The sequence below is a fragment of the Podarcis vaucheri genome (assembly GCF_965113315.1).
Source record: "Podarcis vaucheri genome assembly, chromosome: 1".
In the NCBI taxonomy this organism is placed as follows: domain Eukaryota; kingdom Metazoa; phylum Chordata; class Lepidosauria; order Squamata; family Lacertidae; genus Podarcis; species Podarcis vaucheri.
In genome coordinates this window covers 69373388-69386117 of record NC_138759.1, presented here as the reverse complement: position 1 = coordinate 69386117, position 12730 = coordinate 69373388, and the positions used below count along the sequence as shown (strand labels likewise).

The 12730-nt window shown below is 40.3% G+C and overlaps 1 protein-coding gene across 12 annotated transcripts in view; it reads left to right on the top strand.

Moving 5' to 3' along the window:
- Nucleotides 1-12224, top strand: part of TEAD1 (TEA domain transcription factor 1) — a 179878-nt gene extending 167654 nt beyond the window's left edge. For all 12 annotated transcript variants that reach the window (XM_082194452.1, XM_082194448.1, XM_082194451.1 and 9 more), the window contains 3 exons: nucleotides 552-692; nucleotides 1772-1924; nucleotides 4377-12224. In XM_082194452.1, the coding sequence (XP_082050578.1) occupies nucleotides 552-692; nucleotides 1772-1924; nucleotides 4377-4490 (408 nt within the window). In that variant the 3' untranslated portion in view covers nucleotides 4491-12224. The remainder of the gene's footprint in view (nucleotides 1-551; nucleotides 693-1771; nucleotides 1925-4376) is intronic.
- The last annotated feature ends 506 nt before the right edge of the window (nucleotides 12225-12730 follow it).

Genomic DNA, 12730 nt, shown 5'->3' with positions numbered 1-12730 from the left:
TGTCGCTGATCGTTTCGGGTTGTAGTGGTGGGTTATTTTTATGGACCTCGGTTAGTTGACTATGTGGCTGGGTTAGCTATCCAAATCCAATTCCAGTCTGATCTTCAGGGTCTAAGCCGAGAAATCCTTATTCTTTCCATGGAACTGCTGTATCTTTATATTTTTAATTCCTTGGGTTAGTCCCTGGGCTGTCAAAAGCTTTTACGATTTGGAAGCACAGAACCCAGGCCTAAGAGAAATAGTGCAGCTGTTGTCCTTGGCAATGAGAATTGTTTCAGGGCACTCCCTTGAAATTTGCCTGGGGCTGCAGGTGTGTTATCTGCATCCCAGTCCCATCTTGCAAAGCTGCTGTGCAAAATCTGCTGGCAACTCTTCTGCAGCTGCAGGAAATATCAATGCAATTTGCTCTTTTGTGCTCTTAAGTCTGCTTTTGATGGGGATTGCTAAAGCAGATCAATTTTTATTTCAAATGACATTCATAATAAATACTTTCTCCTTTTTTTGCAATAATGTCGGTAGTTGAGGAAGCATCTGTTGTTTTTTTCCTGCAGGCGGACTTAAACTGCAACATCCAAGATGATACAGGAGCATTCTATGGTGTAACTAGTCAGTATGAGAGCTCAGAAAACATGACAATCACCTGTTCCACCAAAGTCTGCTCGTTCGGGAAGCAAGTGGTAGAAAAAGTAGAGGTATGGTTTTCAAACTTGCTGCTTGCCTGATTACTGCCAGGTCACTGTTTTCTCTAGAAGTGTTTTTTTTCCTCCAAGCTGTCCTTGGTCACTGAGCTTACAGCAGAGTAAGCCAATTTGGGGGACACCCAGATGTTGCCACACTACATCTCCAATCATTGGCCATGCCGCCTGAGGCTGAATGAACAAGCTTGGGAGAGCTCTGCATGGGCTACTCCTGGTTTGCAGTTAATACTAATGCAGGATCCTGGTGGATCTCTGCATAATTTTGTACTATGGGCTGAATAGAATAGACTCCTTACAACCCAGTTTTGATTTACTTATCCATTTGGAAGAGGGGAAAGAGACTCCTCTAGGAGGGCACATGCAAAGCCACGAATCTCTCTGGTAGCTCTGATAATCTGAAGGGCATCCTGCATACCGTGCAGCAGCACCCTATATTTACCCTTATACATGTATATTGTGCATGTGTTTATGTGTATACTTGCATACATGCATGTGCACACATGTTTCCCTGTAGTGGGATTTTAGTGCAGGGGTTACATTTCAGTTGGAAAGATCCACCATTCTTCTGTTCCTGCTCACAAATGATCCATAATGAATCAGTGCACACATGCACACAAAACTTGAATTAAGTGGTGGCCCTGACCAAAGTTCCTGGAGTTGCAAAGTACCAAAAAGAGTTCCATGTGAGATTTATTCTGTGAGCCTGAGAATGCTCAACACATTGAATAGAGAATATTAATACTACATTCAAAACATTTCCCAACTCAACAGAGAAAACAGGAAAGCCCCTGTAACATGGATTTTAATTGTTCCTTCAAGCCCTATTTTATATCAGAGCCACAATATTAAGGCAGCCTTTAAGGTTATTTTATAAGCAATACATTATTTCCTCATGTTCCTTTTATGAGAAACCGATATTTTAGCTACATGGTATGTTTAATTTAGTTGAAATAAATTTTCATTTTAATATCCTAAAGTGTCTTTATTTTATACAGTGGCTCACATTTAAAAATAAAAAGAGCTTTTCATTCATTGACAGTTCTGTTCTGTTCTCTTTTGCCTTTTGTCCTTAGACTGAATACGCACGGTTTGAGAATGGCCGGTTTGTGTTTAGAATAAACCGCTCTCCAATGTGTGAATATATGATCAATTTCATCCACAAGCTCAAGCATTTACCAGAAAAATATATGATGAACAGCGTGTTGGAAAACTTTACAATTTTATTGGTAACGTTTCTCTCTTTCACTTTTTCTGGCAGTTTTCTGCAGTTCTTTGGGAGCAGGCAGATTTTTATTTGGTTCCTTTTGCAAGGATTAGAAATTCCATGCTGTCAGGGGTTCAGGAGCAGAGACGCAGGACAGGGAGGAAACAGAGAGCGAGGGGGAGGAATCCGAAGGGAGGATGAGTGATGATGACGACCCGAGATCTCCGAGTCTGTCCAGTGAGTCAGAAGATTCTCAGAAGGGAGCACCAGTGGTCAGAGCAGGGGGGGGACCCAGGGGGACACCCCAGGAAGAAGGGACCAGAGGGGATTCAGAGAGCAGCAGCTGGAGGTCGGGACCAACATTCCCAGCTGAGAGCAGCGAGGAGAAAGGGGAACAGGCATCGGGTTCCGGAGGCTTTCAGCAGGAGGGAGGGCATGAGTCAGGAGTGGTCACGCCCTCATCAGGGAGCGAGGAAACGGTCAAGAGGAAGGTAGAGAGTTGGGCGCGCGCGCCAAGTTCAAATGCAGCGGAAGCTGGCGCAGTAAGCAGCCCGGAAAGGGAGCCAGGTCCTAAAGCCCACCGCAAGGAGGCAGAAGGGTCCGGGGGGTCCTCGTCAGCGTCAGCGTCAGAAGAGTCCCGGAAGGAAGAGACCATGGGGGGCAGAGGGACCCAGCGAAGGAAGGAAAGGCGCAAGAGGTGGAGCAAAGCTAGGGTATTAAGTTGGTGTGCAAGAGGCGGGGAGTCAGACGGGACTTCGTCGGTCTAGCGTAGAAGACGTAGAGCTGCACGCTGCAGTTCGGAAATGGAACCTGTAACTCAATAAAGACTTTTATAAAGTGAACGCTGGCTAGCGTGGTCCTATGTGAGCTGGGATCTGGAAGCAGCTCTGACACATGCCCTTGAGTTAAGTACAATGTTACTGCCAAATGTAGGTTCTGTGCTTTAATCTTGGCTTGCAGAACCTCCAGTCTTGCTACTAAATCTACACAGCGGTCCAAACACCCTGTGCTAGGCAGCTTTGTGAGTTACTGATCCAATATAGGAGGCAGCCATGGAGATGTGGCTTTTCTGTGGCAAATCCACCAGAGACAATTTATAAACTGGACCTCTGTGGTGGAGAATTGGATGCATTTATCTCGTTGGCCACTCATTAGCCTCTTTGCCTTGACCCTGGACCTAGAACCCAGCGGGGAAAGGAGGCTGAAATCTAGCTGTAGTAAATAATATTTCTACTTCTAGAATTCACCCACTGCTCATTTAGCAATAGAGTTTGCAGTAACAGGGGGGCAGTAATCTTTTCCTTGGCCTGGGTGTGTTTTGGGCCTGGTGTCCGCACTGGCTGTCCCACCATAACTGTGATTGGAGACATGGAAGTCATGGTAAATTCACTTCCTAGTTGGTTCAGAGCGCCAAGAAAATAGTTCTTCTCTGGGACACCTGGTAGTTTACTTTGTGAAACAACTCGTTTCAAGCTATGTTCAATGTTAATCACCTGTTTTGAATGGATCTATCACAGTAGCTTTTGAATACCCTAAGAACATTTTGGGCTCTGGAAAACTGACCTGCATGGGATCCCTCTTTGTTGTTTACCCCACCCCTCTCACCTTTATATTTCCTTCTTTTCATTCTCCCTCCTCTCTCCTAGCTTCTGATTTCCTACCCAGTACCCTTCTTCCAAGCCCTTAAAGATTGGGTTATGCAGCTCCGATTGAACAACGGCAAAGCTCCATCGTAGCCTTGTGTTCTTTTTCTTGCTTGGCCTTAAATTCAGGGATAAGTGGAACAGAACATTTTGGCTCACGGTGGCTTTTTGCTTCTAGATCGGTTCTGCTCTTATCAATGTACTGCTGTGCAGTTTTGCACATTCTCTAAGAGGAGAAAGGAGATTCCTGCAAACTGTTCCTTTAAAATCTTAGCAGCTTGGTTTTCTCGGGAAGTATTCCAAAAATATGCCTCTGGAAGCTTCCCAAAAAGCAGATCCTGCCTTGCCAGATTCTTTTCCAGAAACTGTGTCAGAAATATGGAACTGCAGAACCTAGGTCAGAATCCAGTTGAGATGGTTTCCATTAGAAGTCCTACTCAATATGTTGCAGACTACATAGTGCTGGAGATAAGGGAGATAGGATTATGCACTCTAGTAAAATATGGTATAATAATAATAATAATAATAATAATAATAATGTCTATCTCTCATACCCGCAGAGTACTCTTTAATGTCTATATGCATTGAGTCAAAAGTCAGCATTAGAGAGGCATTAACCAAGAAACCTTGACAGATGAGAGGTGTATGTCTCTTCAGATATGAGAGTGAAATTGTGTGTGTGTGTGTGTGTGTGTGTGTGTGTGTTTGTGTGTGTGTATCTCCAGTGATTACAATTACATATTTTGCTTTTGTTCCTGTGTTAGCAAATGACCCAGTTTCTAATGTTTTGTCTTTTTTTCCTTTTCTTTATATGTATAAAAACACAAACAGGTTGTAACGAACAGGGACACGCAAGAAACCCTACTTTGCATGGCTTGTGTATTTGAAGTTTCAAACAGCGAACATGGTGCACAGCATCACATCTACAGGCTTGTAAAGGACTGAACAGTTATTTATAGACATGTTTTGTTTAACTCCTTATCAAAACACAGACTGTCAACCTCAACACTAAGTGGCAGTTCCTCTGGCTGAGCTTTCCCCTACATTTTTCTAAACCTCATTTTAGTGTGTCAATATATATTGTAGCTGTGAAATTCTGGTACAGTTGTACAAATTCTTTCTAAAACAAAGTGTTCTTCAAATTTATATATTAAAAAAAACCACCGTTCCTTGGGAAGACTATATTTAAGAATTTCAAGGCCTTTGTGGAAGTTTTAATTTTTTGTTGTTGTTGTGTTAGAAAAATATAAGACAGAGCGTTTGCCATGGGAAAACTTAACAGCAATTATAAGAGTTTATGAGGTGTTTTGTCTAAATTAATTTTTAAAAACCCTGTTTTTAAGATGCTAGTGAAATTGAAATGAATTTTAACTATAAACATAAATTAGCACACAAATTCTTCTTAGAATTATCTTCATAACTGATTACTGTGGACGATACAAACGAATGTAATTCACTAAATTATTTTATAACTGCAACTCAATTTCTGTTTGAAGCCAAATGACAAACATAGCCTTAAAAATGCCTGATGGGAGCAGACAGGTCCTAAAAGTAGGCAAAAAATATTATTATTCTTCCCTCTGTATTAAAACTAACCTTCTAACCCATTTAACTTTTCAAGCAGGTATTGCAAAGCGAGAAGACTTCCTCCCTTTTACTAATTATATCTAGTGCATTAAAAAGCTATAAAGTATTGTACTAATAAGGACATTTGTTTATTTAAAAGATGACTCGTTTTGCAATAACTAGGTAAATACTGAAAAATTAGACTTACGGTGTACGTAATCTTTTGTGTGTGGTTATATATTATATGAACAATTTGTTTTTGTTTTTCCTAATGAGTCTATAAATTGCAACACCAAAATTAGTGATAAGCAAATGTAAAGGGAGGGTGGAATTAAAGTGACTGTTGAATTACAATTAAACTGTCAGCTGAAGACCACAAAAAGCACTGTGGTTGAGATGATAATAGATATACAATCAAAAGGTTCATCTGTTTTTAATGTCTTTAAAATGCTAGAAAATCACAGGCTTTGCCAAACAAAAAAGACACAATTATTACTTTATGAGCCCCATTGAAATCTCCTTCTCTTTCAGCTTGCCTGAAAATGCAAAAACAGGAGGGTTGTCAAGCCACTTGACAGACCACAAAGTGCAGTACTTTGGGGGGTTAGAAGAGAGGTGACAATCTTCATATAAACATGGAATGGGAGCGCGTACAAAATGGTTCCCATGAGCAAAAACAACAACATGCACTTCATACCAGTGAGTACTGTCACCCAAAACAGGCCTGACAATGTATGTGGCTTGCAGATCACAAGTTGTGAAGGCCCATCTTAACAGGATTTGTTCACTCAATAAGGTGAAAACTCTGATAGTTAATGGCCTCAAACCATGAAGCGTATGAATTTACACTGGATCGTATTATCAATTCCTACAATCCATTTTCAGACTTCCTAGACATGGTGCATCCCACATCCCCTCCATCACTGTAGAAACATTTGGTGCTCCTAAGAACAAGTGAGGAAGAGCTTTTTTCACAGATGTATAAATCTATTATCACCACACGAGGTTTGATTCCCCTTCAGAGGCAGCTTTTGTAAATATATATTATTGCCCGACATGATGAAAGGCTGAAAAAGTGTCTTGGAACTGGTTTATGTTATTAGTAAATGTTAACCTATAATACAGGGCGGGCAAACATCAGACTTGTTGGGTCTACCTTTTTACCACAACCCCAAAATCTATCAGTCAGAGCCTAGTAAAAAATAAATCAATATATCATAGTTAGACTGAAGGAACATGGTGCATCTGAGCACATTTTGAGTTTGGAGATTTGGCTTCAGTTGTAGAACTAAACTGAACATACAGTTCTTTCACACAAAAGTCTACTTTTAGTTAGCTGCCTTCATTTCAGCAGCCGAATTTAGATAGAAGAGAGTTGTGTTAGGTAGTGAGAAACTGCAAATCACCCAGAAATCTATCACTACGTGGGGTTTGTATAGTTTGATGAGCTAGGAACACAACAACTTTGCTACAGTTTCCATTCAAGGATTTGCCTCTCTCCACCTACTGCCTACGGCAGGGGTCAGCAACCTTTTTCAGCCGTGGGCCGGTCCGCCGTCCATCAGACCATGTGGTGGGCCAGACTATCTTTTTTGGGGGGGGGATGAACGAATTCCTATGCCCCACAAATAACCCAGAGGTGCATTTTAAATAAAAGGACACATTCTACTCCTGTAAAAACACGCTGATTCCAGGACCGCCCATGGGCCGGATTGAGAAGGCGATTGGGCCGCATCCGGCCTCTGGGCCTTAGGTTGCCTACACCTGGCCTACAGCCACTTATGAGAAGCTGTATAGCCCACAGGATGATGAAATGAACTATGGAGAATGTCTTTCTTTACATTAAGGCACTAGGTCAGTAGCTGTTGCACTTTGAAATGCAGCTTCGTGCATACTTAAGAAACATATTCAGTGTGCTGCTTAGAATAATTGCTGCTTCAGAAAGCAAACTTCTTTATGCCTGCATAAAACCTTTCACCCTGTTAGAATCCAACATGGGGGCAGGAAATGCTCAAGGTATAAATAGCTTGGAGATTTGCCCTAGTCAATTGTCAGAGGAGCTACTCAACTTCTGGAACACTGCAAAACTGTAACAAGTTGCATGCAGTCTTCCATTCATGACTCCTATTCAGCCCTTCTCATGGCATGCTGCAGTCAGTCCAGTACTGTATAGCCTCTAGGCTCTGCAAGCTGCACGCCTTTTGTCCTACAGACATTAAAGCAGATGAACCTCTCAGTCATTTTAACTCTGTGAACTGTAAAATCAGATGCTTATATGGCTGTAACTCTTCATCAGTTTTTAACACTAACGGAGAATTAGCACTGCATCTTACTCATCTAAAGTAGCCCTTTATTTTGAAGCACTTGGTGTTACAAGTCTAAAACTACTTTTTTAAAAAAAATGTTACCTTTTACGAGGCTTTTGGTTTTGATGGATTTGTTTTTTTAAAAGAAGTTGGACATTTATAGAATAAACATGCATCTCAAAGCAACCCCTTGAGGTGTGTGGAAGAGCAGTCAGTTTGCAAACCAGGTACACTTCTCTCTTTTGTGTTAATGCAGTCTGGGACACGATGTATGTAATAACTCTGCTGTTTGAAGAGTCACAATGTTTCTTGCATCTCCACTTTTGTAAAACCTTCCCGGGAGCTGTTTGCCTTGCCTTTACCTTTACGTTGGGTGTAAACCCCCTGTGCATGTTTCTTCTGGAAAGCCTTAAGTCTGTCAGATGTTTATGTGGGTTGTGTAGTCCAAAAGGCTGCCTGTAAACTGTGAGCTCTTTTGTAAGCTGGAAGCATCTCCCTTGTTAACTGTTACTTTGTCGTAGGAACTTCTTAATTCCGAGCTGCCAAAGCATTACAATATGCAGTGCCTTAGTGCTATAGTAGAAGTACCTTTTAGCTTATCATGCCAATCTTATGTAGTAAATTAATTGGCTTACTTAAATAAAGGAAAAAGAAAAAAAAATCTCCCGAAGAGAAGCCGTTTGGCTGCTTGGCCCTAAAACACCGTCCTATATAAGTCACCCCGTCACTACATAGTTGGAATATCGATACCAAAATGAAACCTTTTAACAGCGCTAGAATTTTCTGCAAAAAGTGAATTGTATGAATAATAATGCTGCCTTCTTAAATTCTCATGACCAAATACTTAAACCTTTGTGACTCTCTGCACTCTCGCATGCAAGTGCCTTTGGTTTTGAAATTCCAGCTTAGAAAAGTGCTGCCATAATAAATGACAATTTGTAGAGACCAAAAATATTTAGAGATCACCATAATGCCTTTGGTTTATTGGAAACAGTCAAAACTAACAGGCCTCCATTCTCAAAAGAGTACTTTTTATAGTAGCGTGCTTTCTGCAAATCACAAGAGTGCATCATGCTGGAAAAACTATTCTCTATGTTATTCAACCGTTTGTGATTGTTTATGCAGCATTGCTGGCTGGCAAGGATAGGAAAGCGGTCAGTATTTCACCCTTTGCCATGTCCCTCTCCATCCAGTCTTGCATCTGAGTAACATGAGCCCATATAAATAGCAGAAGTTCAGGCAAAGGACAAATTTGACTTTATCATCATCATCATCACCATCATCATTATTATAGTAGTTCTAAATCTGCAAAGATGGTTTTCTTCTTTAAATTTGCACTTGTTTTGTTTACAAAGTTGAGCAGTTGGATGCCTAAAATTGAAAATGAAAGTGTAGAAGAAAATGAAACAGTCCATTTGACCTGTGCTTTTTAGCACCAAGTTGTTAGGAATAAATGTCCTCGGGGAAACCCTTGAACAGCACCATTTCCTATTTCATTGTAGGAAAGAGTGCCGTTTTAATACCACCATGTTTTTCGAGAGACATCAACAGCACTGACATTGGTTCAGAGGGATACAACATAATTAATAATCACTGAGAACTAATAGCAGTAAAACCAAAAGCTTGGCAGAGGAGATTTGTAGCTGTGAATACACTTTTGTTTTTAATAGACAAAAATCAAATAATTTTTATTTAAAATTAGTATGTGGCACACAAAGTGGTAAATATATGTAGTTATACCCCTCCCTTTTTCTTAAATTTGTATTTGTTCACTTTCTTCTGACATCTTCATCTAGTGAGGATTGCTTGGCTTCAGAAGTACACGGGCCCCAGTCACACTTAACACTAAGCCGAACTTGGTCTTGGCATGAATGAGCAAGTGTCCTGGGGCACAATACGAAAATCACAGCCACTTCACTCTCCTTCACTTCTGCTGCTGCAGCGGTACCAGGAACTAAGCCATCGTTTGGCTTAGCACAACATGTGGACCCAAGCTTGTGGTTTGTCTCCCTGCAAACAACCCAGGAGTGGCACACCAAGAACAAACCTTGCTTACAGTTTGTGTTTTCCTTGAAGCAAGATAATTCATGAGCCCAGGTTCATAGGTAAACTGTGGCTTAGCTACTGGTAATGTGGCAGCGGCGTGGCCAGGGAGGAATAAAGCAGCCGTGGTTTCCTTACTGTGCACCCACATGCTTGCTCATTCATGCCAAGGTGTATTTTGGCTTTGCATTATGTGTAAATGGTGTCCAAATAGATTGAATATACAGCGATTGAATATATCTGCTGCAACAGATATAGGTAAGCAAGTGGCTGGAGTATATTTTATTGCAAATGAATGAATTTATTTATTGTTTGGTGTACAAAATTGGGGGGGGGGATAATGGTACAATTTGCGGCAGTTGAAACATAGCTTACTTTACAAATGTAATGTTGTTCTTACTTGAATTCTAGAATGATTTTATTTAGGTACCGTACCACTATACTGAATAATTTGCAACTTTGGTAACTATTTTCCCACTTCCTACCCATGCTAGAGTCCGTTCAGGTTGGCAACTGCATTGAATTCAACTTTCCTGTTTTGTCACCTTCAAGTAACAGAGTGAACTATTACACTGAATGGAAGTTGGCTTGCAGAACTTGAAAAGTTGAAATCTTTATACTTTCTTTCCTTGATCTAATTCCTAGGGCATTCTTCCTTCTCTATGGCTCAGTTTGGACATCAAGCCAAACCATGATTAAAGATGCTTAACTATGGCTTAGTGGGGTGTCTACAAGGCATGGCTATGTTAATTCAATCTAGTAGTAAAGCATCATCTAAAACTCTGGTTCAGAGGAGGTTTGTGATTCATATTCTCCACTACCTATGGTTCGGATGTCTGAATTAACAGACCACCATAGGTTGGGCATTGCTCAGCTTCCGGAAGCTGCCGCATTCTGGCAATGGGCGTGAACTTATGAAGCTGAATGTGCAGAGGTGGGAAATGAAAGCAGACAAGTAGCTCAGAACCATGGTTTGCCTGCCGTACTCTAAATAATAGTAAACACAAACCATGACTTGGGATGTCTTTGAGAATTTAGTAGAAGTCCGTTCCAGAGCAATGCACTAACATTGGCCCACATCATCCACACAGGTCATGCAACATATGGTTCTTTAGGGACCAATATACCTTCTCTGTCTGTGGCTGCTGTTGAGAAGCTCTTCTGTTTGCTTGGCAGTCCATGCAACAGAGACTAGCACTCCCTTGCATCTGCCATGTCTGCCGTTCTAAATGCACACCAGGGCAGCACACCCTTGACACTCTCCCCGAGCCCAGTCTACTGTGGGCCCCTACAGTGCATGGTAAAACATTCACTGGGGGCTCTTCAACAGAGGTTGGGTGGCCACCTGCCAGGGAATTTTTTTGCTGTGACTCCTGCATTGTGGGAAGTTAGACTGGGTGACCCTTCAGGCTCTTTCCAACTCTGCAATTTTAGGATTTAAATATCGCTCCCTGATCCGTTGATCACTGGTATGGAGAAGGGTTTGAGTTCAGCCACCGTGGGTAGCAAGTAACATGTAAAGTGGTCCTCATTTCAGTCCTTACTCAGGTTGATTTTTCTCTCTCTAAATCTGTTCCTTTTCTTCCTTCTGGCCAGCCCCCTGAAAAAAAAGACAGGATAATTTGAAAGATAAAAGAAGTTTGGAAGTCTTGATCTCTAGCTTAGGAAGTTGGTCTGGCAATGAGATACTATATATATATATATATATATATATATATATATATATATATATATAACAAACTAAACACATTTTGTCAGTTAACTCTTTAAGTGCACTCAGTTCACAGAGAGGATATGCCCCAGTTACCTCCTTTCACACAAGTTCTATTTTTGTTCAGCATTTTGTTTCTGTTCTCTTTATTGCAAATGGGCCTCTGCTTCAGGCTCATGACTGCGGATAAAAAAACAACGATATGTGCCTGAAAAAAGACAAAAGAATTTTATAACAGTTTTTAAAGCCTGAATAGCCTTTAATTCTTTAATATCAGTACGTTTTATGTAAAACAGTTTTCTTTTTGATTTTTTTTTTATTTGCCACATGCATTTGTTCACATTTGTAAATGACTTAATGGAATTCTCACTTTGTTTATTTGTGTAATGTGTATAAACTGGGTTTGTGACTTAAGCATATTCATATATGGTCAGTGGTTACTTTAATATTGTACTGCTGCTGGTTATTTTTTTTGGGTGGGGGGGTTGTAGAATCTGCCTTTGGATGACAAAGTACCTCCTGCTTAGACACGGAGGGAAAGCTCTTTTTAAAAAAATAAAAATATATATGAAACTTTTCAAATCTTGTCTTAACATATTTTGAAGTTTTCAAAATGAGTTTCAATCAAACCTTTTGGCAGTACAGTATTCTTGTATTTGTTGTTGTCTGTGTGTAGGTACTGGTACCTTCTTTGTTTTTTAAAAAAAAATGTTTTAAGTGTTGGCTTTAAAGTGAATTTATCTTTAGTATGATAGTAATATGAAAATTATAGGGTTTGTGTGCAGAGAATTTTTTTATAAAAGTGCTTTGTAAAAAATATGTATTCTAGCTTTCGCGGTACATATGTGTGATAACTTTAATATCCATGACAGTTAAGTGCAATTATTTCATCACTCTAAAAATGCTATTTTTGTGTCGGTTACTGCAGGTGTTCCATGTCTTTGCAAAGTGACACATTTTGATGCCTTCTTGATAAAGTGGTAGATTTTTTTGTAGCTTTCTAGAAACTTTGTATTCATACAGTATCGATTGAAAATAAAGAAAATAAAGTCATTGTTGCATCTGTTTTAATTTGACTAGAAACCGTCAGTTGTGGAAACATTGCCTGGGAACTGAAGGAAAGGACTGTGTCACTTGTCAAGACTGAAGTTCTATATTATACCACGTTCCACGACACTGATGCCACCACATTGCCAGGCAGTCCTACAACCACAGGGGCTTCAGTAGTTGGGGTGAAAAATCAAATTACTCTTGAGATGCTGAAACTCTTAAAAGAGTTGCCCCTCCTTGAAAGATGATGTCCAATGGAGACCAACAATGCTTCCATTAATATTCTACATCTTACAAATTGCATTGCCCAGGTGTGCAATTTTTAGCAGTATCTCCTTTGAGAGAGAATGCTGGGACGTCATTATGACAGGTTTTCTGAAGGGGTTGCCTGCTTATTGCAGCAAAAGGAACAAAGAGTCTTGTGGCATTTTGAATAATAATAATAATAATAATAATAATAATAATAATAATAATAATAATAATATTTATACCCCAACCATCTGGCTGGG